Source organism: Pogona vitticeps, chromosome 3 (genome assembly GCF_051106095.1).
Source record: "Pogona vitticeps strain Pit_001003342236 chromosome 3, PviZW2.1, whole genome shotgun sequence".
NCBI lineage: Eukaryota > Metazoa > Chordata > Lepidosauria > Squamata > Agamidae > Pogona > Pogona vitticeps.
In genome coordinates this window covers 56944541-56972131 of record NC_135785.1, presented here as the reverse complement: position 1 = coordinate 56972131, position 27591 = coordinate 56944541, and the positions used below count along the sequence as shown (strand labels likewise).

Sequence of the window (27591 nt, the reverse complement as noted above, 5' to 3'; positions counted from 1 at the left end):
AGTTTCACCAGTACCACCCACTCCCAGTGAGTATCCATGGCTGAGTGAGGACTTGAACACAGGCCACCAGAGCCCTAGTCTGTCACTCTCTTCTCAAGGGTAGTTAAAATCACAGATACATTAAGTGAAACTGAGCATAGTGGACACAGAATGCAGAGTCACTGCTGAGGTAAAAATGACTAGAGAATCATAGGCCTAGAGGAGAAGAATAGCAGAGTACTCTAGAAAAGGACTGAGAACAGTGCAAAGTGCAAAGAAGTATAGGAACAGGTATAAGAGTGGCAGATGAATCTATTCATTTATTGATGTCGGTCCAAAAGTATTGGCTCATTTGCACATATGTAAGCTGCTGCAGATATTGGTTCATTTGCCGGTGTATAAAAAAAGCAAAGTGTGCTGCTTATATACTGTCCCATAGCACTTAAAACACTCTCTAGGCAGTTTACAATTTAATTATGCAGGCTACACATTCCTACATAAAAGAAGTAAACATGTGGCCAGAATATAGAAATATATCATTTATTGAATGGTAAAGAAAACATATATGTTTTTGAATAATAAGAACAATCATATTTCATCACACTGTTCTATCAGTAGAGGCAAGTATAACAATGTTTAGCTAAATACAAGTAATCCAAAGACTGAGGCTAGAACTACTGTACATATTTGGTGGAAAACGATATCTGAGAACTAAGCTTAGCTTGGTCCTCTCCATGTAACTAATTCTTTCAGAAATAAAAGAAAATCCAACATAGAAGTAACTTCTTTCTGGCTCTTTGGTGTTTCTTTTCAATCTACAGAAAATGAAGAATGTGTCACAGAAAGAGGGCTACTGAAAGAGAACATAATTCAGAAACGTACATATGAATTAGAGTACCCCTTAAGTTCTCTGGTCAAGAGGAAAGATGGCACATTGTTTGGTTATGCTAGCCAGGCACCTTATATCTTAAAATACCATCTTACTGAAAAGGTATGTCATGAGAAAATTGTTAATTAAAAATTAAACATTGTGTTTCTGTCTTTTTAAAAACTTTTTAAAAAAGTATAACCATAGAATCCCTCAATCTATTCAGATGTTTGAGCAGACCACTTTACCTCCATTCATTAAAATCTCTCCCAACTAATATTTGTTTCCAGGGGAAGAGATTGATTGTGTACACCCATATATTTTTCCTCTTATTCTAAATAGCATTTCAAGAGAGAGGCAATTTTTATGGGGAAATGACAGAAGAAACATATTCAGAAGTTTTTTTGTTAGTCTAAATTAGACCCTTAGGCCTTAGTACACAGTGATGATGACATGACGGGTGCTTGCTGGGATGTGATAGCCCAATACCTGGCATGGCATTTTGCTTTCTTAATTATTGGACATGAACATTCTTAGTTTTATCACCATCAATGTCTGCTATCTATTTGGTTCACAGCCAATCATTCTTTCTGAGAAGAAAACACCTAGCAAACAATTTGGGCGTGCTTTTCTGCATTTGTCACCTCATGGCAAGTGGTTAGCTTCAGCTGCAGAAAGTGGGTTGCTCTTCATCTACGAAGCTTCAACTATGGTAATCATCAGAATGTGGTTCCTTTTAAATTTTTATCCATCAGAGTTCTCATAGGTGCTTACACTAACAGCACATTAAATAAATGAATGTTCAATCTTGTCTTCCTGTGGCAAGATACAGTTCACTGGCTGTAGAAATTGCAAATGAGAATAAGAAATAAATATGGATTTCTATACACCTCAGTCATGTGAATTTACATCTAAAGTGATAAGGGAAGCATACATCAAGTTCAATGTTTCCTTTACTATTTGAGTACAACTTCACTTAGCATAATGCCATGCTACACCACAGCCAAAATAAGAGACAGGTGATTAGTTCAAAGACCAGATATCAGTTTGTTTCTGCCGTAGATGAAATGTAGATGACATAGTATAAGGTGGATCTGGAGCAGGCCTGTTGGGTTCTGGATCTGTTGGGTTCTGGAGCAGGCCAAACCCACCAGGGATCCACCTTAGAGGGGAAACAAAATAAGACAAGGGTAATGAAGGCAAGACCAAAAAGATTCTATTTAGCAACTTCTCACATGAGAAGCTGTTGAAGTTCAAAAGCCAGGTGTGTTGTCAAGACTTTATAGGTCAGGACTGGGGCCTTTAAGATAAGTTGACAGTATTCAACAGTTTGGGACTCAAATACCTGAAAATCCCTTAAAATCACCTGCTCATGTCTTAAATTTGTCAGAAAAGGATATTCCTCTTTGTACCTTTACCAGCAGAAGTCACATCTCCTCAAAGAAAGATCCACCAAGCAAATTGCATCAGCCTCTCTCCCTGCACAGTTGCCTTTCTTTTGTGTTGCCTGCTTCTGTATTTAGATTGATAAACTATAGCAAATAATCTCTTAGAGATAGAGGTTAAAGAAGTAAGCCACACACAGGGATGTCTGCCAGCAAGGCTCCTGGTGGGCGACTAGTAGAAGAGGCAGAATAATAACGAATGGGTTCCCAATGAATTCTGCCCTGCCCCCAAGAGGACTGTGCTTTTATTAACCATACAAGCTCACAGATAGTGGACAGTATACAGATAGGTTACAGAGTTCAGATAGGACAATGGTTACATCATGCCATTATAACTGGCCTAAGGAAAGGCTCTATGCAAGCTCTCTAGCACCTATGAGAAAGAAGAAGAACGGTGGGCAGTCATGCCTCTCAGAAGCAGCTGTGACGTCATCCAGGAGGGTTTGCCCTCTACTGTAGATTAAGCCAGCAGCTTAGCAACCTTGGGAATGGCACCCCCACGTGAACTATTGAACATCTTCTAAAAAAGAACGTTCGTGGTAATTTGTAAACATCAAGTAACTCTAGAAATGCAGTTTTAAAAGGATGATGAAAATGTACAGTATGACAAATACAAGTATTTTGGAATTTGTTTAAATGAAGAATGGAATCCTAATCATACAATAAAAATCAGAATAAAGATAATCTGGAGCTTCTTTAAGATGCAACAAAAGTTAAAATTGATTGGACAATGCCTGTTGTATGGCACTATGTATTCTTGGTTCTATAGAAAAGCATGAAATCATGGACTTTTAACACGGGTTACTGTTTTAAAAAATGAAGCATTTGAAATGTGAATTCATCAGAGAACTCCAATAATTTCTTGAATTGAAAAATTAGTACAAAGAAGTGAGAAGGCAAATGAATGAAGACTGAAACCATAAAACACATGAAATGCAAAAATCTAGAATGCTTTGGCCACATAATGAGAAACAAAAACTACAGATTTTACCATTGATCATTGTAAATCGGTTACTGTCAGTGACCTTGGTGGGCCTCTGAGGCCTCAGCTCCCAGGGTCCTAGTAGTCACCTGCAAGCAAACTGATTTATGAGGACCATCTATGAGGGGGAGAGGTTGAGTCGGAGGCTGGGATAAAATAGGAAGACCAGGACGGCTCGGGGGCTTCTTTCTAAGAAGAGGGTGAGACAAAGACTTCAGAGGAGGAGGAGATTGCAGAGAGGCTGTCTAGGTTTGGGATCCCCGGTTCTGCACCTTGGCTGAGCTGGAGGCCACCTGGGAAGAAGTTCCCATTGAGTAAAAGAAGGGGCCGTGGATGAGGCTTGCCAGGAACAGGACTCCAGGAGCTACCATACCTCCAACATGACCTTGGTGCTTGTCTTGTCAGAAAGAAGCAGCAGCACCCACTCCAACCCAGGTGCAGTACTGGCAGCAAGGGCAGCAACGCAAGAGACAGAGGAGCTTCCAGGAGGAGCAGAGGAGCGAGCACCAATATCCCTTGCCCGGATTTATTAGCCATCCTTTAAGAGTCTTCAACCAAGGCCAAGACTCCTCTGCCTTTCCACTTTGTGAAATCAGGACTCTCAGGGTTCTCTATGGCCTTAATAGGGAGCCCTCTTGAATGGACATTTCCATGGGGGTTAGTGGAGGGATCACAAAGTGGGGTCACGAAGAGTCAGACACGACTAAACGACAACGAGTGCAGGGAACTCCACAACCACAACCCAAGAAGCTCCTGCCGGGAGTTCCTTTTGGTTCCTCAGTCACAAGACTGTTCTTGCTTATCCTCCCAACCTGGAGCCCATGGAATTATTTTGGGTGACCCAGCCACTGCCAGAACTATTGCAGGTGGGACCAGCAGCACTCACAATCATTCAAAGTAAAATAAATAGGAGGAAAGTGTAGGGAAAAAGTGTTAGGAGAGGAACAAGAAGAAGAAGAAGAAAAATTGAGAGCTGACCATGGCTTCATGTGCTTTCTCCCCAGTCCTTCCTCAATCATGCTGTGAATTTTTCAGGCTCATATCAGGTTGTCCAAACTGTGATTAAGGGTTAGTTTTATCAATTTTAACTCAGGTGAATTAGAATTACATGCAAACTTCAAACCTAAGTGAGCATTAACTATGCTTAAGACTGCTAGGAAAAATAGATGTGGCCTATAAGCTAGTGAAAAAGAATCGAGTGAAATTTCTCTACTTGTTCTATGAAGAGTGTTCATAGATTGGCCATTGATAAGAAACCCTTGCATTTATGAGGCTCTAATTCATGGCCTTTGTATTCAGGGAGCAAACCTTCCAAGGTTATACATTTAGATGGGCTATAAATTATAATAGTGGAATAAACTGGACCAGTAAAGATATAATGCTCCCAATCTCTTCAATACAGTCAAAGGATGAAAAAGCAAGTCACAGAATCTCACATTCCCTTTCTCCAGCACTTCACTCCAGATTAACTTGCCTGACCAAAAGTTTAAAGTGGCATTATTTCTTCTTCTCTTTTCTAAGGATGTTCTGGCTCGTGAGCACTGCCATTCATATAATGGACGAGGAATCAGATCATTAGCATTTTCATTGGATGGCCGCCATCTGCTTGCTAATGGCTCAGAGGATGGAGCACTTGTTTGTCTAAAATGGAAGTATGTATGCACCAAAGAATATTTAAGCATAGCATAGGTTTGGCATTCCCATTAAACTATTGTATTACTGTTCAGTAACAACTTAAATATTTTCCTTTATATATTGTATTCTTTATTTCCAAGTTGTAGGATCATTATCTAGCCCAAATCATTTCTGAAATTTTCAATCCCTGATGCTATCGTGTTACTGCTTGAACAAAATGAGTATTCACTGCCACAAAATGCAGAGAATGTGGGATAGTGTCAGTGGATCCTCAGTAGTATTTATAGTCTACCCAAATAGCTGTGTGATTTCCTGGACCTGTATTCTTCTACAACAGTGAAATAAAAAGAAGGAAATGGTAATAAAATCATTGGAAAATACTGAGATTCTATTGGTTTCCAAAAACCATTGTTTAGATGTGTTGGACTGCATCTTCCATAATCCCCCAGCCATTTTGGCATGATACACTGCCTGGGAATAATAAAAGTGCTGAATAGGGGAAAGCTGTTATATGTTATCCGTAGGGGGAGGATTTCTATGTCCTTTCACATTTTCTCTGCAATCTACATTTTAACCCATAAGCAAGTTCAAACGTGTTTATGAGTTAATCTGGCCTTTCTCACATGTTCAAACCCACTGATAAGATCAAACATGGGTTGCAGAAAAAACATGACATGTCATAGGAATCCACCCACCCACCCAGCTATCAGTCTTTCTAATAACTTGTTTGGCATCAAATAAGCACCACTGATTTGATTGATAGGAGTTACGTATAAGCCCAAAACAACTTATTTCTGAACAAACATGCATAAAATGGGATTGTAAAGATTTATGACCATTATATTAGAAACAGTAGTATAATTCTTCTAAATTTTTCCCTAGTTTTCTAATTATCTTCTCTTTTCATCTTTTTTTTTTCTCACCCAGGAAGCTTGGAGAGCGCAAAATGAAGGATGCATCTGATTTTGGGACTTATGTTCTTAATACAGTCAACAGTTATATTTACCGTGAAAACTTATTTCTAAAGACCATGGCAGAATGGACAATGGCATCGATGCCCAAATATGACTTGCCTTTTGAGGGTGCTTCCTCTCAGGTCTTACACCTCTTAAATTCATTAAGAAATTTTATATTTGACATCAGGCCACCTAAAATGTGCTGACTCCTAGGATAATATAGTGATCTTGTTTGCTATCATGAGCTCCTTAAAGGATAGTAAGATATAAACACAGAGACCATACCCATTATTCTACCTTATTATATAATGTCTTTCCATGGTGTGGTCACTGCATGGCATCAGGCAGAAGTGCTTTCTACCAGTGGACAAAACTCTGTTATCCCCAGTTACAACACAGCAGTCTCTAGAGGCATAAATCATATAATTTATGTCTCATAAATTCTGTCTCAGAGTTGGCCTTGGATTTGCTGAAATCAAACTCCCTTGACTTATGAGGGAAGCTTGAAGATCCCCTCCAAACATGTCAGTCTGGAGCTGACAATTCCTTCCCCCTGCTTGTAGGACACAATGAGGGAAAACTTCAAAACTTTTTCATATAGTACAGGGGAAAGGGTCCCACATACTTACCACTGGTGAAAACCAGTAGGAATTGGAAAGTAGAGAACAATCCACTAATTAGCTGCCCCAGTGACTTCACTTAGGATGGCAGTATACATTTTGGTGAAAGTGGAGGTCTGATGAGGCTTTAATAAATGTAATGCTTCCTGTATATTCCCAAGTCTTCCTGGAAGCAATGAAATCCAGTGGCTGGAAAGGCTTTATACGAACACGGCAACCCCAGACTAGCGTAATAGCATACTTAATGGTTTATGGAAGAGATAGACAAGCTCCAAGGCCTCCAGGAATCAATTTCTCATCTGTAAAATGATAACCTGTGAAAACGGTGCATAAATTTAAAGTGGATGGAAGATACATTCAGATTGTACAATTTTTAAAAAAATCTATTTTTTTCTTGAAAGGACTTTTCCAGGTGTGACAGTTGTCCATTTTGCATTAATTGGGAGGGGGGAGAACTGAGTTTGAGTAGAGCCTGGGGGTCACATGGTTCCCATTACACATTTTTAGATCTAATGTAAAAATGTAGTGTAATGTAATACCAACAATAAAGATAGTGTATCACCAGCATTAATGACTCTTGCTAGATTATAGGCATTGCAAAACAAAAGCAGTGTATATGTACCATATATCATTTAGTGCCCTATCCAAGAAGACTGGAGAATATAACAAAAATAAAGAGACAAACTCTGAATGCCAGAAATAAAATTTAAATATAAATTATATGAGCAAGCATCTAAAATTAAATATTGAAAAGTTCTGGGTGGGAGAGAATTAGTCATCTTGGATCCCTTATTGGGGGAAAGGTAGCCTATAAATATATAAAATAAATAATAAATTGTAAATGAAGACATGTGGATATCAGATCCTGTTTCTCTCTTTTTTTAGATGAAATTCCATAAGATAGCATCTATTGAAACAACAGATGAAGATGAATACTTTCTTCTAACACAAGCAAAATCTGACGAAATTTCCTGGCTAGATGAGAAAGCACAAAAGGTATTGCCTACCCCTCAATTAAAGAGGCACGATACAAATAATAGATTTCAAACTGGACCACAATTCACTCACTCACTCACTCACTCACTCACTCACTCACTCACTCACTCACTCACTCACTCACTCACTCACTCCATCCATCCATCCATCCATCCATCCATCCATCCATCCATCCATCCATCCATCCATCCATCCATCCATCCATCCATCCATCCATCCATCTCCCTCTCTCCCTCCCTCCTTTGGCCTGTGGTGGGGCCTAAGGTAGTGCACCACAGCAGGTGGAACTTTCCAGCCCCTCTCCAGACTGGACTGGGAGAGCAACTAGCCATGGGGTGCTGCTATACCTTTCCAGCATTGCTCCAACTGGTTCCTCTGGGAAGAGACCTTTGTGTCCATTACCTGTCTAAGTCCCATGATTTGAGGCTAGTCATAACTTGAGTCTGCCTCAAAGGGCCAATGCTGCCATAATTTGCAGTACCCACAGAAGAAACCCAATTACCCTGAAGGCACCCAGTGGGGACTCAGTGCTACCATCCTCTTTCTCAGAACTACCGACCAGGTTGTGACCTATTTAAGAAACAACAACACCCATCTGTCCATTGTACCCTGTAACAATCAGAACAGAATAGGCAAAAATCCACCCAGATCTCCCATTTTTAATATGCCAACTGGGTGACAAGGTCCAAAATTCCTATCCAACACATGTTCGCCTCCTCTTTGCTGACCTGTGGCAATGTCCCCGCCCCCAGCTTCAAGGTACAGTGGTGCCCCACATGACGATGATAATCCGTTCCATAGAAATCAATATTTAGTGAAATCATCGTCATGCGAAAACCATTTCCCCATTGGAATGCATTGAAACCTGTTTAATGCATTCCAATGGGGAAAATACATAGTTGTCCTGCGAAGATTGCCCATAGGGAAGCTATTTTGCGAGTGCCAATCAGCTGTTAAAATGGCTGTCCTGCAAAGCATAGGTCCCCAAAACATAGGGAAGTCATTTTGCAAAGCCACCGATCAGCTGTAAAAATCATTGTCTTGTGAAAAAATGGTCCGCGAAGCACAGACCAAATCATCGTCCTGCAAAAATTACCCATTGGAATAACTGTTTTGCGAATTGCTATAGCGATCGCAAAACCTCATCATCATGCGGATTCGTTGTTTTACAAGTCGTCGTCTAGTGAAGTACCACTGTAATAGGAGTGTGGAGGTGTCATTGGCAGTACCACAGCTATGTCTCAATGGAGGTACAAAGCTGCCCTGTAGAAATTGGTCAGAGGTTAAAACCAAGCAATGTAGTTTTTGTCTGTGCCTCTGGGAGTAAAAAGGGTTTTGGTCTTGATCTGTAGTTTTGGTTAGTAGACAGTTCTCAAACCATGATATTCCAGTGTAGATGTCACATCAAATGATGGTTTAACAAATCACCAACATCTTGCTCCAAAGTAAGGTGTGCCAGATTGAAGAAAAAAGGAGCAAGGAGAGGAGAATGTTTATATTCATTGTATTCTTGAAGGCTTTCACAACCACAGATGCCAGCCACAGAGAAAAGTTAGGAAGAAATGTTAGAAAGAAAAACCTCCAGAACACGGCCAAACAGCCCAAAAAGCCTACAACAACCATTTATATTCATTGTTAATTTCAAATCAAACCATGATTTGTTTGGTCAGGAACATGAAGATCAAGCCAGGCATTTGTTCCTATAATTCATTTGCTGCTTTCTGGAAGTCTGGAATACCACAGGAATACTTATCCACCCAAAACTGGGCGGTTCCATATACATTTATCAGAGAGAAGTCCTATTGACAAAACAGGATTAGCCTAGGTAACATTCTACTGTTAATGTCACATAAAGCAGCTGGAGAATTCCTAGCTTCTTGGTTTTTATAGATTCTGTTCTACACTAGCACAATGCTAAGGAGAAGAAAATGATCAAAAGAGATATTTTAGGAAAAAATTGAATTTCAGATACTTTTAATACTGCAATTGCTGCTGGAATTTATCTCTGCCTTATTGCATGTGTCCATAGTTGTACCATTAATTATTTTTCTGCTACATCCCCATATTTCTCTTTGCCATCTCTCTCTCTACTGCACTGCAGGCTATCAAGGAAGAAAGCAGGAAGTTTGATGAAAAGAGAAAAGAATTAAAAAGTGGAATTAAGGTGCTTCGTAAAAAGGTCTGTGGTGACAAATCACCAGAATTTTTACCGAAGGTGGCGTGCAGGCTTAGCCAAAGTGTTGGAGACATTATAATATCACTGCCTATTTGTATTTAGACTTGCCTGTGGTTCTCTCAGACTTTTCTTTCAACTATACTTGCATAGTTCCTCTCTGAATTGTGATGGGAGTCCAAATGAATGGACATTGATATGACTGGGTATGGAGGTTTATATGGCAAAGACACACATAGCACACAAAGCATCCTTCATATAGATGCATGTGAAGGATGCTTAGTGGACATGCTCTTAGTGTATGATTTTTAAAAAATTCAAAGCTTGTGTGAAAAGTGTGCATCTAAGCAGTAGCACAAGCAGATAGCTGAGTCACCCCGATGCTGAAAGGTTGATTGCCACCATCCCTTGTGTCTACATTTATCTGGCACGGACTGTAGAAGATGTTCTTAAGAGTCTAGGAACCATGTGCCAAACCTGCACCCTTTGTTCCGAGGGTATTGGTCTTGAAACCTTTTCAACAGTAGCAATGAACCAAGAGGCAAGGTGCTGGCTTTAGTCTCAAGGCTATTTCACATTCCTAACCATAATAAATTATGTGCTGTCAAGTCAATTCCAAATTATGGTGACCCTTTGGAAGGTTTTCTAGAGTACTCAGAGGTAGCTTAGCATTTCTTTCTCACCCTGCTACTGTGCAGATTGCCTAAGACTATACGGGCTAGTTTTTCTCCCAGAAAACATAGTCAGGAATCAAATTCCCAAACTCTGGCTTCACAGCAAGCTATCTATCTCAATGAGGTATACAGCCAATATTCTTAGCCATGTTGTTGTTATGTGCCTAGACAGCCAAGAAAGGCATATTTTACATACATATATATGCCTCCTTCGCTAATTTACTTTCTCATTCGAAAAATAGATTCAAGAAATGATGTTTGAAAATTCAATGGCACCTAAAATTGAGAAGCTAGATCAACAGGAATTCAATCTGGACGTTGAAGACCAAGAGAAACAGCAAGTGCACAGTGAAGCAGAAGTTGAAAGGGTATGGTCATCTTATGGGGACACAGTTTAATGTGGCTGCTGAAAGGCTATAAGGAAATTCTGGACAAACTCTTAACTAGTAGAGGGTGAAAAATGGAAAAAATGTTAAAATTTAACAGAAATGTTAAAATTGGTTTGGGACAATGTTCAAGTTGGGCACAAAGTGCCAATATTTTGTGTGGCACCATTATTTTCCAGCACTGCCTTAACCCTCTTGGGCATAAGAGTTCACCAGAGCTTCACAGGTTGCCACTGGAGTCCCATTCCTCCATGATGACATCACAGAGCTGGTGTAGAGACCTTGCACACCTCCACCTTCCATTTCAGGATGCCCCACAGATGCTCAATAGGGTTTAGGTCTGGAGACATGCTTGGCCAGTCCATCACCTTTACCCTCAGCTTCTTTAGCAAGGCAGTGATCGTTTTGGAGATGTGTTTGGGGTCGTGATGATATTGGAATACTGCCCTGAGGCCCAGTCTCTGAAGGGAGGGGATCATGCTCTGCTTTAATATGTCACAGTATATGTTGGCATTCATGGAATGTAGCTCCCCAGTGCCAGCAGCACTCATGCAGCCCCCGACCATGACACTCCCACCACCATGCTTGACTGTAGGCATGACACACTTGTCTTTGTAGTCCTCACCTGGTTGCCGCCACACACGATTGACACGATCTGAACCAAGTAAGTTTATCTTGGTCTCATTGGACCACAGGACATGGTTCCAGAAATCCATGTCCTTAGTCTGCTTCTCTGCAGCAAAACGTATACACTTTCATGTGCATCATATTTAGAGAGGCTTCCTTCTGGGATGACAGCCCTAGAGACCAATTTGATGCAGCGTGCGGCATATGGTCTGAGCACTGACAGGCTGACCCCCCCACCACACCCCTTCAACCTCTTCAGCAATGCTGGCAAGCACTCATACATCTATTTCCCAAAGCCAACCTCTGGTTATGACGCTGAGCACAGGCACTGAACTTCTTTGATTGACCATGGTGAGGCCTGTTCTGAGTGGAACCTGTCCTGTTAAACCACTGTATGATCTTGGCCACCATGCTGCAGCTCAGTTTCAGGGTTTTGGCAATCTTCTTATTGCCTAGGCCATCTTTGTGTAGAACAACAATTAGTTTTTTCAGTTCCTCAGTTTATTACCAGGAGGTGCCATGTGGAATTTCCAGTGACCAGTCTGAGAGAGTGAGAGCAGTAACACCTGCTCCCCTTCACGCCTGAGACTTGTGACACTAATGGATCTCATGATACCAGGGAGGGACAACAACTACTTGGCCCAATTTGGACATTGTCACTTAGGGGTGTACTCACTTTTGTCGCCAGCGGTTTAGACATTAATGGCTATGTGTTGTATTATTTTGAGGGGACAGCACATTTACACTGTTGTACAAGCTGTATATTCACGGCTTTACATTGTAAGGTAAAGGTAAAGGTTCTCCTTGACAATTTGTCCAGTCGTGTCTGACTCTAGGGGGCGATGTTCATCTCCGTTTCTGACCCATAGAGCTAGCATTTGTCCAAAGACAATCTTCCATGGTCATGTGGCCAGCACGACTAGACATGGAATAATGTGGTGGTACCTATTATTACTAGCATTTTTGCATGCTTTCGAACCAGTAGGTTGGCAGGAGCTGGGACAAGCGACGGGGGCTCACTCTGATATGTGGATTAGATCTTACAACTGCAGGTCTTCTGACCTTGCAGCACAGAGGCTTCTGCGATTTAACTCGCAGCGCCACCTCGTCCCTTTACACTGTAGCCAAGTGTTATTTCTTCAGTGTTGTCACATGAAAAGATATACTGATATATTTATGAAATGTGAGGGGGTGTACTCTTGTGATATACTGTAGATATTGTAGTCCATTAAATTCCTTGATTGAGTTTTTGTATTTCCAGTGTCCATTTCCATGAATTGATAATGAGATTAATGCTTGGAGTGATTTCAACAACTTAGAAATACTAGGATAACTAAGGTTTTCAGATGAGCACTACTGAAAACAGAATATATCCAAGTGGCAGTAAAATTCAATGGAATGTGTATGCATCTCATTTGTTTTCTTTGTTATGAAACAGGTAAGAAAGGATATAGAAATGGAAAATTTAGCTAATAGCTATTTACATGAAATCATCAAACAAGAGTGCTGGGATGCAATGTCTGTTAAAGGACGCTCAGTCAAGGTAAGGTAACCTCAGTGCCATGACTGATAGGGAAGTTGCCATGAAAACTGTTGTTGCATTAATAAGATTATATGCTGTGATGTCCTTAATTCTTGCTTTTCAGTAAAGAATCCATCTCTCCATACCAAACTATTGGTGTGTATACATGTAGTAAGTTGGTTTTCTTTAGTTCAACCAATGGCATATTACTACTGTTGAGATTATGAGGTAACATTGCAACTCAATGCATGGTTCTGTAAAATTTTTAATCCAGGTGCATGTTGGTTGATTCCCATAGAAAGTAATGATGTAATGGTCATGACTAACTTTTTTACTTTGGTCTCACCAGGAATAAGTTCAGTTTATTTAGTTTAGATTTAATCTTTAGAAATAATAATAACTGCATGCCGTCAGGTCATTTCTGACTTATGGCAACCCTTTTTAGGGTTTTCTGGGCAGAAATACACAGAAGTGGTTACCATTCCCTTGGACTGTGCAGCTTGCCCATTACAGCACAGGCTGGCCCTTCTCCCTGGAGGCACTGTAGAGAATCAAACTGCCAATCTCAGCCAGATACCTAAACCACTGAGCTATCCAGCCAGCTCATCCTTAGAAATAAAGGCCCAATTAGGTGTTCTATTCATCTTGAAGACAATTAATTTGTGTCTTTCTTTACCACACTTTAGTTTCAATTATGCTGTTATAAATTTGTTAGACTTTCCAGAGGACTCTATTCTGTGGCAGCAAAAAGAACAAGGACAGCAACTGCTTTGCAAATGTGGATGTGAAATATTGTGAGGAAAAATAAGTAACAGGAGATACTGCAGAAATTTTCTTCTTTTTTCATAGACTTTCCACTCACCCTGTGAAGTCCACAATTACCCTATGAAAGAACAGAGTGAGGAAGAACAGCAAACGCTAAAGAGAATTCTGTATTTAAAGAAGATTGAAGCAACAGATCTAAAGGTGGAATCTCCTTTCAGCTCTTAAAAATTCCCTCATCCACTTTTGTACATTGTACAATAGCACTCTTCTATATCCCATATTAAATTAAGTACAGTAAATTGAACAAAGTCAAGCTGTACATCTAAAGCCTCAGTTCTCATAAATTGTTACTGAGTTTTATCTTGGCCAATTATCTGTTTTTGTCCCATACTAATAGGATAATTTAGCAATATAGATCATGGATCATAGCAATATGATCGCAAGATAGAGACCTGGAAAAGAATGGTATTATGAAATATAACTATCTATGCCAGGCTTGTCCAACCTGCGGCCTGAGGGCCGCATGCGGCCCAGGTCAGCTCATAATGCAACCCAGTGCAATTTTTTATTTTTTAAAAAATTCCAAAGTTTCAAGTTACACTGCCGGCTCTTGCGGCCGGAATGCAGCTGGGGCACGTCACAATGGTGGGGGGGAGAGGGAAGGAAGGAAAGAGCAGGAGGGGAGGAGAGAAGGGGGCTGTGTGACTGCATTGTGCCGTTGCCGTCAATAGGTGGACCCCCTCCCAGCCCCATAATGCCATCCGAGTTGAAGCTGGCAGCCTCTGCTGTCTGAGATTGCAGCTGCTAATAAGCGCACTTGGAGCAGGGCTGCGGAGGACGGCTAGCATGCGGCCCAAAACAAATGTATGTGTGGCCCAAACCAAATTTTCATCTTCTAATGTGGCCCAGGGAAGGTGAAAGGTTGGACACCCCTGATCTATGCTGTACTTTGACCACATAATATATAGAATTCAGAGACTCTGTACTTGATAGATGCTCTGAGTTTCCTGCTGTTTTGATTACTAACGATTCCTTGTTGTCAGAACATATTTCCTTGAATCTTCATCTTATCTGAGAGAGTTTCCACAGTGGTGATGAAGTAATGCTACAGAGCTTGGCAGTTTTTACACAGTTTGAATTTTTTTGTATTTTTACGTACCACTTAAAGATATGTAGCAGCAAGACTTAAGGACCAAAATAGTACTGACATTATTTCTGCAGTATCTAATTGTGTTAATTTAAAAAAAAGTAGCTGTAGAGGACCCACTCAGAATCAAAATTATGTGAGGGGAAAGGCACCTGTAATCCACTCAGGATTACATAGCAGACACACTTCCAATCCATTAGCACTTGGGGGTGGGGCAAGAGGTTGAAGCCTTCATGTCCATATGACATGGACCCCAATCTGACTTCCCTCTTCAAAAGTTGCTATTTACTTTTGAAACAGTAGTGAAGTTAATAACAATGTGAATAACATTATATTTTTGAGATACAATAAATTCTAGTCCATTTTGCTTTCTTGTAGTTCCCTACAGTTCTGCATTTCCCCCATATCCAAAGTCTGCTAAAAGAATTCTAAATTCAACCACAAAACTGTGCTACAAACTTCTGTTGCCTGAGGCATGCATCAGATGAATAATAATAATTTACAAATAAATATATATACTTCAACAAATTAGTTGTTTTTTAAAGTGCTTTAGAAATCTCTTCCAGTTTGAGTTATAGAAAAACACCGAATTATATAAACTTCAGATTATTTATTTATTCATACCTCCCTTTCTTGCATGGAATTTTGTCGCAATAACACCTCCTTCCTACAGAGTTTGTTTGTGGTTTTAATTCCTAAAGTGTTTAGTGTAAAATTCATAAATACATATTTCAGATGAAGAATCAGCACTTTGGAGAGCCTTGGGGCCTTTTTGGCCTTCGCAGGTCTCAGCTACCCCAATTCCCTTGATGGACATGTCCAAAAAAAACCTCACAAAAATGGCAAATTAAATAGGCCTGGGGAGGAGACTATAGACTTCAAGTGGCAAGCCATGACCCTGAGGCTTCTATATGCACTATTTGCCATTTTTACAATGAAAGGTTTATATTTTGCAGAGAACAAAGATGATCTTGGAACAGTACTTTGCCTACCTCATTGTAGACGATCCTTGCATTATTTGCACTGGCATTCTAATTTGTTCTGTTTTATATATACATACATACAGCTTCGAAAGAAGATTGTTGAATTTGAGTCACAGCCATCAGTGATTAAAGAGGAAGGGGAGAAGGCAGAGGAAGAAGAAGAAAAAGTAGATACTCTCGTGGGGAGCCTTAGTTCACATTATGGTGGAGATACATCTGTTTTGTACCATCAGATGGAATTGCACACTCGAGAGGAGAAGATCAGTCAGATAATATTGATACGGGTATCTTATTCATATCTGCTTCTTAACAGATCTACTCTTCAAACAATGTTTTCAGGACAGGCTATCTCTGAAAGAAAGACTGTGCTGTTTGTGTTGTAGTAGTAGCTGCTGCTGCAGATCCTGATCCACCCTGATCAGTATTTTGCTAAATTTGTTCCTTGTCCTGTACCCTGGGGTACAATGGACTGACAACAATATAATGAGGCTGCTTCCATAAAAAGTGACTGAATAAATGGTTAACAATTCCAGAAGTTGGAGTTTACTTGCAAAAGCAAAACAGAATCCCTGAAGGTGTATGAGATAACTGCTGGCAGTCATCAAGGAAGTCTACTTTGAAATCAGTCACCAGAATCCTATTGAGTTTGTGAAGCATGAACCTAAAGTTATGGTATGCAAAATCATTGTGGGTGTCTGTTGTGTACTCAGACATACTCATATCATGCATTTGGTTACAGCATTGTTGCGTGCCTAGGTGCCTGACAGATTACTCAAAAGTTGCAAAAATCACTTTCATAGTATCTCTTATGCATGTATTATCTTCTGATATGATGCTGGTCAGTATGTAGCGTGGGCTTTTATCACATGCCATTGTCAGTTTTTTCAGCTTCCTGCTTGCTGTTTTAGGACATTATTCACCATGTGAAGAGTGCTTTTAATATGGAGTTTGACTCCATTTGTCGAATGAAAGAGCTGGAAATTGCACGTGTGAAGGAGAGGAACACGAGGATCTCAGAGATCTTGAAACAGCTGGATATACATGAGGAGATATGGGTGCCAACTTTTGCAGATAATGAGAAACCAGAAAGAGCATTGACAGTCCTAGATGCAGAGGTTAAGTATCTGAAATATAGATTATTCTCTCTTGACACTCTGAGGACCTACATCCCTTGAAAGAAGAATATACACATGCAATAATGTTTGTTACAACAATTCAGGGCAGACTATAGGGGTACATGACTTGGTGCATATAGATACCTATGTTTAACTAATTGTTTGAATGAGAACTCTCCTTAATCTATGTCTTATTTTGTTTCATAATGGGGCAATCATTAAGCAAGATCTCTCTCTCTCTCTCTCTCTCTCTCTCCCACCTCTTCTCTATAAAGCAAATCACTATATATAGTGTCTTCAACACCCCTGGTCAGCTCTTGTAAACTCAAAGCTTCAGCTTCCTTTAGGAGTCAGCCTATCTCGCATTTGGTCTAGAGATAGTTCAAGCTTACTTTTTTCTAGGACCCATTTGTCTGTCTTTATGATCTCTTCTAATTCCTTTATTGCTGCCCTTCTGAATCTCAGGGATTCCCCAATGGTCTTTTAGCCAACAACTAAGTTATTTCAGATGTCCCTTGCCAATGAACCACAATTACTGTAGACTCCTGTTTATATAACATATAATTGACACTATGCAGTCTATAGTGTGGCCTTGAATATGCATTCCTTACTGAAGGCTCCACAGGCATTGTGGAAACAATATTGTTATGGACGGATGATTTAAAAATAAATGACAGAAATTTGAGGAATTTATTGGGTAAAGATACAGTGATTTATCTGATTACCCCCCCCCCCAAAAAAAAAACCTTAATCTGAATGCATTGCTTTAACAGATCAAAGTTGAAAAGTACTTGACTCCAGTGCAGAAAGCAAAAGAAAAAATTATGGCAAGGGTCGAGCATAAAAGACGTCTTGCTGCTCAGGTTTGATTTTTATTTTAATATACATTTCTACTCTTTAACTATTTGCTCCATTTTAACTTTATCTTTTATTCTTCCATTGGTTTCAGGGGGATAATGCAAGAGAGCGTGGCCTTATGGACATGATGAATGGAGTGCTTGAAATAAAAAAAGAAGATATTTTGAAGATGGCGAGTGATATTTCTATCAAAACTAAATTAAAGTGAAAGCTAATGCAAAAATAGGCATGAGCCTTAAAAATCACATGAGCTTCTGTAGAGTGAAAAAACAATTTGTCAGATGTGTACCAGAGTGAAGAACTTTAAGTTCGAAAGTTCATAGCATAATGGATTATGCCAGGAAAGTTACTCTTAGATGTAAAGTCCAAAAATTCTTGGCGAGATGGAATTTGCCAGGCGCGTCTCTCCTAATTTAAGCCAAGAAATCGTATGGTTGTTGTTTTATGGTTTTATGGTTAAAGCTGAGGCAGCTGTGGATTGATGTATCACCTATTTTTGTATTTGTTTTATTTTGTATTGACCACACAGCTACCCATTATTTCAAAGGAAAAGCTGTATCTCTTGATGTAGGAGTGTGAGCTTATGACTTGCTTTACTTATACAGCCTTATAAATAACCCTAAATTAAAAATGCCTTGCTGAGCCCTACTTGATCTGGTTTCAATCACCATATTAGGAAGTATTTCATTTATATAAATTGGTACTGAGGGCATAGACAGACATTACAGATATGATGTGTTTCAGATAGTCAATTTCTTAACTGCTGAAAGCAACTGAATGCACAGCAGGAGCTTTCAGTCTCCTCATAGGTATGAGGTAGCATATTGAAGTTCATTTACTGCACAGCAGCAGTTCTTTGACACTTCCAGTTATGTCACTGGAGATCATCAGAAGATAACATTCTGAAAGTATAAATCCTTTAGGCCTTGTAATAATAAAGATCTGGTGCTGTATTTGAAACTATCTGTTTTATATATTCAGGAGATTCCAGCACCTGCTTTTATATCAAAAGAAGATGCCCTCTGGAATGAAGAGGAGAAAAAAATATATAAGGAATATGAGAAGAAAGTTAAGGAACTGAATGAAGAAAGGGAGAAACACCGAAAGGTAAATAAGAATAAGATGAGAAGAAAGATTATCAAGACTTCTGTCCTTTAAAACCTCTTATCTACTTTAAATAAATTAAAATAAAATTTTCTCATGTGTGACCAATATAATTGGATTTATGCTGTCTCTGATAAGGCAAAAGGAAGATTTAAGTCATTTCTCATTTTCCATGTTTTTGTTATCGTCAGGTTAATAGAAATCTACTATTATATTTTATTCTCAGCCTACATTTTAAGTGAAAAGGACTGAGCAAGATTAGATTAATAGCACCACAGTGTTTCAAGAATATGAATGAATCAATTTTTTGCTTCTTTTCTGTGATGGAAACACTCTGGTTGATATATCTGCCCTTATTTTGCAACAGCTATGCTAAGTCACCTTCTATTCCCACAACTTAAAATTATAGTGGCATTTTTGTCATCTATTTCAATTTCTATCAGTATGACACAGAAGCAACATAATTATTACAGGAATTCACAGAGAACCAGAGGCATATGATTCCTCTGTGATTATGTTACTAGATAAACTGCAAGTAGATAGTGTTCTGGGTCTGTATTGAGGTAGGGCAATTTAGTTGTTGTTGTTGTTTAGTCGTTCAGTCATGTCCAACTCTTCGTGACCCCATGGACCAGAGCACACCAGGCCCTCTTGTCTTCCACTGCCTCCCGGAGTTGGGTCAAATTCACGTTGGTAGCTCCAATGACACTGTCCAACCATTTCATCCTCTGTCGTCCCCTTCTCCTCTTGCCTTCACACTTTCCTAACATCAGGGTCTTTTCCAGGGAGTCTTCTCTTCTCACGAGATGGCCAAAGTATTGGAGCCTCAGCTTCAGGATCTGTCCTTCCAGTGAGCACTCAGGGTTGATTTCTTTTAGAATGGATAGGTTTGTTCTCCTACAGGTTTGTTCTCCTATAGGTTTGTTCACTACAGGAAAAGCCATAGCTTTGACTGTGTGGACCTTTGTTAGCAAGGTGATGTCTCTGCTTTTTGAGATGCTGCCGAGGTTTGTCATCGCTTTCCTCCCAAGAAGCAGGAATCTTTTAATTTCGTGACCATCTGAGGTGATCATGGAGCCCAAGAAAGTAAAACCTGTCACTGCCTCCATATCTTTCCCTTCTATTTGTCAGGAGGTGACGGGACCAGTGGCCATGATCTTAGTTTTTTTTGATGTTGAGCTTCAGACAGTTTTTGGCGCTCTCCTCTTTCACCCTCATTGCAAGGTTCTTTTAATTCCTCCACACTTTCTGCCATCAGAGTGGTATCATCTGCATATCTGAGGTTGTTGTTATTTCTTCCGGCAATCTTAATTCTGGCTTGGGATTCCTCCAGTCCTGCCTTTTGCATGATGTATTCTGCATATAAATTAACTAAGCAAGGGGACAATATGCAGCCTTGTCATACTCCTTTCCTGATTTTGAACCAATCATTTGTCCCATATCCAGTTCCAACTGTTGCTTCCTGTCCCACGTATAGTTTTCTCAGGAGATAGATAAGGTGGTCAGGCACTCCCATTTCTTTAAGGACTTGCCATAGTTTGCTGTGGTCGACACAGTCAAAGGCTTTTGCATAGTCAATGAAGCAGAAGTAGATATTTTTCTGGAACTCTCTGGCTTTCTCCATAATCCAGCACATATTAGCAATTTGGTCTCTAGTTCCTCTGCCCCTTTGAAATCCAGCTCGTACTTCTGGGAGTTCTCTGTCCACATACTGCTGACGCCTACCTTGGAGGATTTTGAGCATAACCTTGAAATGAGTGCAATTGTACAGTAGTTGGGGCATTCTTTGGTGCTACCCTTCTTTGGGATTGGGATGTAGGCTGATCTTTTCCAGTCCTCTGACCACTGTTGGGTTTTCCAAACTTGCTGGCATATTGAATGTAGCACCTTAACAGCGTCATCTTTTAAGATTTAGTAGAAGTACCAAAACAGAGAACATGCAACCAAATTCTTTCTCACTTGCATTTTGCTCATTTTCCTCCCCACTTTTCACAGACTGCAGGGCCATAGGATAGTAGAGTTTCAGAATACTATCCAGTCACAGCTTGATTTATAATTGACTACTTTGGACATAAAGAATGCCACAGTCTTTGGATCCTGAATCTTTCAAACTTCTTACATTTTGTGTTGTTCTGACCATCCAGAATCTTTTCTTCTTGTAAAGCAACAAGTCTAGATTTTGGAAGAAGCACAGATGAAAGTTTGTGAGACTTCATTCTCAACTGTAATCTATATCCAGCCTTCCCTGTTATAGACATTGCCCTTTTTCTTTCACAGATTTTGGAAACTGAATTGAAGAAACTTCAAGGTTCTATTCAGGAAACTACCCAAGCATTTGATGAAATTGTAAATAGGCTTTTCGAGAAAAAAGTCAGTTGTGAGATGGTTGTATATCAGGTGAGTATCAACATATATTGGTCACCTCTGCCTCCCTATAAAGAGTGGTCTGATAGTGGTCTTTTGAAACCTTTTCATAGGAAGAACTCAAAATAACTAATCTCCTCTATTCACTGCTTTTGGATGAAGAGCTGAGCACAAGAGAAGCTGGGCTCCATCACTACCTTAATAAGAAGAGAAAAGAAAAAGTAAGAATGATTTTTGGAAGTTAACAAAATTGCTACTTTCTGTGAAACCTGGTATTTTGGAATTTTAAAACTTCCTGTGCCTCTTCAAATCATTAATCCCTCAGATCTCCCAGCAGTCAAGGCAATGGTTTCAACTGATGGAGTGAGTATTAGGCCCTCCAGCCTGTAATCAAAGCAAGCAAGCAAGCAAACGTTCATGTGCAAAAGTTGCTACTGAAGATATCCTAAATAGTGTCTTGAGTAGCAACCTCAGCACATGAAATAACCTAAATAGTCAATGTATTCTCCATATTAAATTTCTTATTACTCCCAGCTGTATTATATAAAATTGAAACATTTCCTTCTTATGTTCCAAATGCAGTCCTCTTTTTTTTTCCATATAGGCAGAATCTAATGAAGCAGTCAAGGCAGCCAGAGCAGAAGTGGACGCTTGCAGAGAGGCCTATGACATCTTAATTGCTGAAGACAAAGTAAGAACAAGATCCATAGAACAGTTCAGATGGGGCTGTCAGTTTAGGCCTCACTGCACCCTTTGAATTTTGTTGGACTACATTGGTCTGTATTTAAGTATTTCAACTAATTAAGCTACAGATCATTCGTGAACTGCTGGATAGCTCAGTGGTTCAGATATCTGACTGCACAACCAGAGGCTGGGAATTCAATTTCCCACTGTGCCTGCTTGACAGTGGCTGGACTCAATGACCCATAGGGTTCCTCCAGCTCTGCTGTTCTAAGATGTTGTTGTTGTTGTTGTTGTTGTTGTTGTTGTCGTCGTCGTCGTCGTCGTCGTCATATTTGTTCTTTTCTCTCTGTCCCATCTATCTATCTATCTATCTATCTATCTATCTATCTATCTATCTATCTATCTATCTATCTATCTATCTATCTATCTAATCTGTATCTATGTATCTATGTATCTATGTATCTATGTATCTATGTATCTATCTATCTATCTATCTATCTATCTATCTATCTATCTATCTATCTATCTATCTATCTAATCTATCTAATCTATCTAATCTATGTATCTATCTATGTATCTATCTATGTATCTATGTATGTATGTATGTATGTATGTATCTATCTATCTATCTATCTATCTATCTATCTATCTATCTATCTATCTATCTATCTATCTATCTATCTATCTATCTATCTATCTATCTATCTATCTATCTATCTATCTATCTATCACCTTTCTCCTGACAGGAGACTCAAAGCAGCTCACAACAGTTGAAACTGCACACTAATGTGGAAATACTATACAGTGGTGCCTCGCAAGACAGGCACTCCGTTTAACGACAAATCGACATTACGTCAAGGTTTTTGCGATCGCAAAAGCGATCGAAAAACAATGTTTTGAATGGGGGAATTTTGCTGCGCGATGATTGGTTCCCTGTTTCGGGAACCGATTTTCGCTTCCCGATGATCAAAACAGGTGATCGTTGTGTTTTCAAAATGGCCACCGGGTGCTCAAAATGGCTCTCTGCTGTGTTTAGGAGCCGTTTTTTCGCTGCACAGGCACCCGAAAATGGCCGCCCCTATGGAGGATTTTCGCTGGACGGTGAGTTCTTAGCCGATTGGAACACATTAACCAGGTTTTAATGCGTTTCAATGGCTTTTTTATTTTTGCTTTACGACGTTTTCGTTCTACAGCGATTTCGTTGGAACGAATTAACGTCATAATGCGAGGCACCACTGTACAAAAATTTATATTAAAAAACAATTAAACATTGATCCAGATCAATACCAATTTTAGAAATGTTTTTAAAAACGCTTAAACATATCTAAATTTCTGAAATTGTTTCCTAGACCCCCACTTCCTGCTTAAAAGCCTGCCTGAAAAGAAAGGTCTTTGTCTGAGGATGGAAGGATGAGAGGGCTGGGACCACCCTAGATTCTTGGGGCAGTACATTCCAACGCCTGGGAGCAGCCACTGGGAAGGCCATCCCTCATGTTCTCATCAAACAAGCATATACATATTACGAAATATAATAAGAAAGGTCCCTGCTGGTATACATTTTTAGGAAACACTGGTTTTTCCCCAAAGTCATGCAACATGGCATGCAGAAAATAATGTCTATGGAGATTTTTGATTGACAGGAATTTGATTCTAAAAGTTATGCTTTTTGCATAACTGTGCAAAAGGATTTTGACTTACATATTTTAGTCAGCCAACTTTCTTCATAATCCTGTGCACAGATAAATGTGATTTTCTTTGGTAAAGTTGATTCAAGAAAAAACCATCAGTTCATCAAATGGAATCCTTTACACTTTACCTATGGCCAGGATATTTATGTGACCAACATAAAGCTGATTATTTATGTTAGTAAGACTCTTCATTTCTTTATCCCACAACCAGATGCACAATGCATAAAAATTGTGCTACATGTATCTGAGGAAATGGACTGCAGTGTATGAACTTTAAACTGAAATAAATGTGTTAGTTCCCAAAATGCCACATTGCTTTTTTTAAAAAATTACATATACATGATACATAGAAGCAGGCTTCTTTGAAAACTTTTTTTAAAAATAATTCTACTGGGTGAAAATTTCTTTTAAAACTGAAATGTGAGATCAATGCTGGCCTGACCATCTGAAATAAAAATCAAATTTTATGTCCATCTCCTATCTGCATAAACTGACACAGAGAGGAAAGTGGCCCCTTGCTTTGTGTATGTAGAAAAGAGAGCCCTGGATTCTGTCAATACCATCATAGATTTCATTAGTAAGTCAGTATGCGCTACCCTTGTTCAGCCATTCTTAAAGCATGTGGTCCCTACCCATGATGAGAGGAGTATGATAGTCATGTACCCTTTTATGTAGGCTGTTGATAAGCTAGGACCCAAAGACTACAGATAAGAGTAGCTTCTCCCTTTTCAAACTGTCATTTTCATTCACTGAATGTGACAAATGAGAGAGCTGGATTTATGCATTCCCTGTACTGAATGTGGGTACACTAAGAAAGAGTGAATAGTGATTTCAACTAACAAGCTTAATCCATTAAGTTTAATTGAACCATCCTTGACACTAGGATGGACGAGTCCTACCATTAGGCAAGTTGTCTCAGCAGGCACTGTAAAGTAGTACTAAGGTGATGGAAGAGAGAGTATAGTTTTGTGTAGCCTTTCTTTCATTCTCTAAGCTAGCCTGTTGTCTTTGATTGTGGTGGAGGGCACTAGTGCTAAAGCTGCCACCCAGTCAGCTTTTGTAAGTAAAATCGAAGAGATGCCACCACTTCACATTAGGCAACAAAATGTCTTGAACCAGCTGTGGTTCTTGATCTAAACTTTGAGTGTGTTTTAAAGATCATTTTCATCATGGATGTCAGAACTGGGATGACTGTGTATTAATACTGTATATTAAACTTGATTCCAACAGACATTAGGCTATCCTTTTGTCTTTACTGTTAGCTTATGGAACGTGGCTTTAGAAAGGAATTTTCAGATCTTCCAACTCATCATATTGACCAACTATTCAAACTTTACAAACGTCGACCAAGGTAAGTTTTTTTTTCCTGCTAGTTCCAACTATTTCTTTAAAATCTTTGTGTTTCTTCTTAAAGCACAAAGTAAAATATCTTCCTGAAGTTGACACTGTCTTAACTCAACTGCTTTCAAAAGCAGTAACTAGACAGAATAATCATGATACCAGAGCCATTATTGTGGACAGTCAGCTTACATTGCCAATGCCGGTAAACACATGGGTTTGGATCCAGACTTAAGAGTCATGTTGTAGGCCCCCTAAAATCAGTGAGGCTTTTAGTCATGAATCTCATGATTAATTTGTCCTAGAGACTTCAAAGGGACTAAAGTGTGACAGTTTCACCTGGATTTAAATCCTTGTGTTTGCCTGAACTGATGCTTTATTGTTCATTTCATTCAGTTCCATAGTTTACAATCTCAGCTGAGGAATCTGCACAACAACCAACTTGAGAATCCATGTAAATCTGAGTAAAAATACAAAAATACATGCTTTGATAGAAATTAAATGGTATTGTCTTGATTTCTGTATAAACACATGAATGCATGTGACATAGCCTTGTATTTAATAAGGAATTTGCAAGTCATGGTAGTTACAAGTGAGGTTAAAACATACTTTTCTTCCCCTGCCTCCACCTCCTTGATGTAATTTAATTTCTTCCCACCCACCTCTTTGTACTGATAGAAAGCAACTACTGCTAGTCAGTTAACTTTATTTTACTTCTATTGCCCATTCCCTGGCCAGTTCCTCTATTGTACAAGCACACATATCTAGCAAGAAAAGAGGTAAATATGTGTATAACATGCCCAGCAAATATACAAGAAAATATGCTTCAAATATAGATACATAGCAAGCAGTAAGTTGTCGTCGTTTAGTCGTTTAGTCGTGCTCGACTCTTCATGACCCCATGGACCAGAGCACGCCGGGCCCTCCTATTTTCCACTGCCTCCCGTAGTTGTGTCAAATCCATGTTGGTTGCTTCGCAGACACTGTCCAGCCATCTCATCCTCTGTTGTCCCCTTCTCCTCTTGCCGTCACACTTTTCTAACATCAAGCTCTTTTCCAAGGAGTCTTCTCTTCTCATGAGATGGCCAAAGTACTGGAGCCTCAGCTTCAGGATCTGTCCTTCCAGTGAGCACTCTGGTTTGATTTCCTTTAGAATTGATAGGTTTGTTCTCCTTGCAGTCCAGGGGACTCTCAAGAGCCTCCTCGAGCACCACAATTCAAAGGCATCAATTCTTCGGCGGTCAGCTTTCTTTATGGTCCAGCTTTCACTTCCATACATCACGACAGGAAAAACTATAGCTTTGACTATTCAGACTTTTGTTGGGAAGGTGATGTCTCTGCCTTTTAAGATGCTGTCAAGGTTTGTCATCGCTTTCCTCCGAAGAAGCAGGCGTCTTTTAATCTCGTGGCTGCTGTCTCCATCTGCAGTGATCATGGAGCCCAAGAAAATAAATCTGTCACTGCCTCCATATCTTCCCCTTCTATTTCCCAGGAGGTGATGGGACCAGTGGCCATGATCTTAGTTTTTTTTTTTATGTTGAGTTTCAGGCCGGTTTTTGCACTCTCCTCTTTCACCCTCTCCTCTTTCACCCTCAAGCAGTAAGTAACCAAATGCAAATGTGTTAGAAGCAATGATAATCAACATTTATGTAGAGCAGTCACGAAATCTTGTTGCACCAATTGCCTTATGAAATATCTTCTGTCTCCTCCATGTCACCCAAGTAGTTTAAAAAGAAATTAAGATTCACTATTGAAATAATCTTCACTTCCAAAGTTGTTTGAAGTACAAGGTAACTATGGCTTGCCCCACCCCCACCTTCCCATGTTGGTATGATAAATAGAAAATATTAGCATTTTTATTACTCTTTGCATTACTGAAATGAAACAGTATTCGGTCACTAGAAAAAGCCATAGGTTGAAGAACTGTTCCCCTCATGTCCACAGTATGTCTCCAGGAAGGGAAAATTAAATAAAACCAGTACCAAAGTTCTTTTCAGCCCTTGTCATAGCCTATTCATATGTTATTTTTAAATTTTGGGCGATTACAAAAGTAAGGAACAAACCAGCCCTCAGCCAAACAAGCTGAGAAAGAAAAAATTCATGTCAGTTGAAGAGGGACACATGTCACAATAGAAATACAGTACAACTAGAAACATTAAGTGACACTATTAGCATCCTTGTTATGTTGCATATATAACACAGCAGAAAACATCTAATCCTTATTTGTCAATTGTGGTCCATGACAAAAGGGCTCTCAAGACAAAGGTTCAAGCGGATGCAGCGAACCCCTATGGCGATCGGCCAGGCTCTGCCAAAGTTTACCAAGATGCTCTTGCTCATTTAATGAAAGCAATTGATGAAATGGATGATCCTGAAAACAGACCTGAAGGTCTAGACCTTGCCAATTGGGAACACTTCTGTGCAACTAGACGAGCCAAAGTAGAAAGTGAACAACAGGTATGTAAAATTATTGCCAGCACACTTATTTTTTCAAATGCAAATAATATATTCAGATCTAGATTATTGCACAAAGTGCAACAATCCTGGGACTTCTCTGATAGGAACTGTATAGCAAGGTAACACATAATGTAAGTCATTCCCTTTTTAATCCTTCCTAGAATTAATAATGTAAAGGCCACACCCAGGAAATTACTTGTACTTCCTTGTGGTTTCTGTGACTCA

The 27591-nt window shown here is 39.6% G+C and overlaps 1 protein-coding gene across 9 annotated transcripts in view; it reads left to right on the top strand.

The window, feature by feature from the left end:
* CFAP43 (cilia and flagella associated protein 43) overlaps positions 1–27591 on the top strand; it is a 56004-nt gene that overhangs the window by 23827 nt on the left and 4586 nt on the right. For 8 of the 9 annotated variants that reach the window (XR_012085635.2, XM_020788961.3, XM_072995580.2 and 5 more), the window contains 19 exons: positions 801–970; positions 1425–1559; positions 4796–4926; positions 5837–6005; positions 7371–7481; positions 9583–9660; positions 10571–10696; positions 12780–12884; positions 13713–13829; positions 15842–16042; positions 16667–16873; positions 17647–17736; positions 17823–17903; positions 18713–18838; positions 21113–21232; positions 21313–21420; positions 21804–21890; positions 24834–24922; positions 27159–27366. Coding sequence is in view for 8 of the 9 variants with exons in the window: in XM_020788961.3 (XP_020644620.3) it covers positions 801–970; positions 1425–1559; positions 4796–4926; positions 5837–6005; positions 7371–7481; positions 9583–9660; positions 10571–10696; positions 12780–12884; positions 13713–13829; positions 15842–16042; positions 16667–16873; positions 17647–17736; positions 17823–17903; positions 18713–18838; positions 21113–21232; positions 21313–21420; positions 21804–21890; positions 24834–24922; positions 27159–27366 (2459 nt within the window). In the remaining variant the exon portion in view is untranslated. The remainder of the gene's footprint in view (positions 1–800; positions 971–1424; positions 1560–4795; positions 4927–5836; positions 6006–7370; positions 7482–9582; positions 9661–10570; positions 10697–12779; positions 12885–13712; positions 13830–15841; positions 16043–16666; positions 16874–17646; positions 17737–17822; positions 17904–18712; positions 18839–21112; positions 21233–21312; positions 21421–21803; positions 21891–24833; positions 24923–27158; positions 27367–27591) is intronic. The other variant, XM_072995581.2, reaches the window with a different exon arrangement.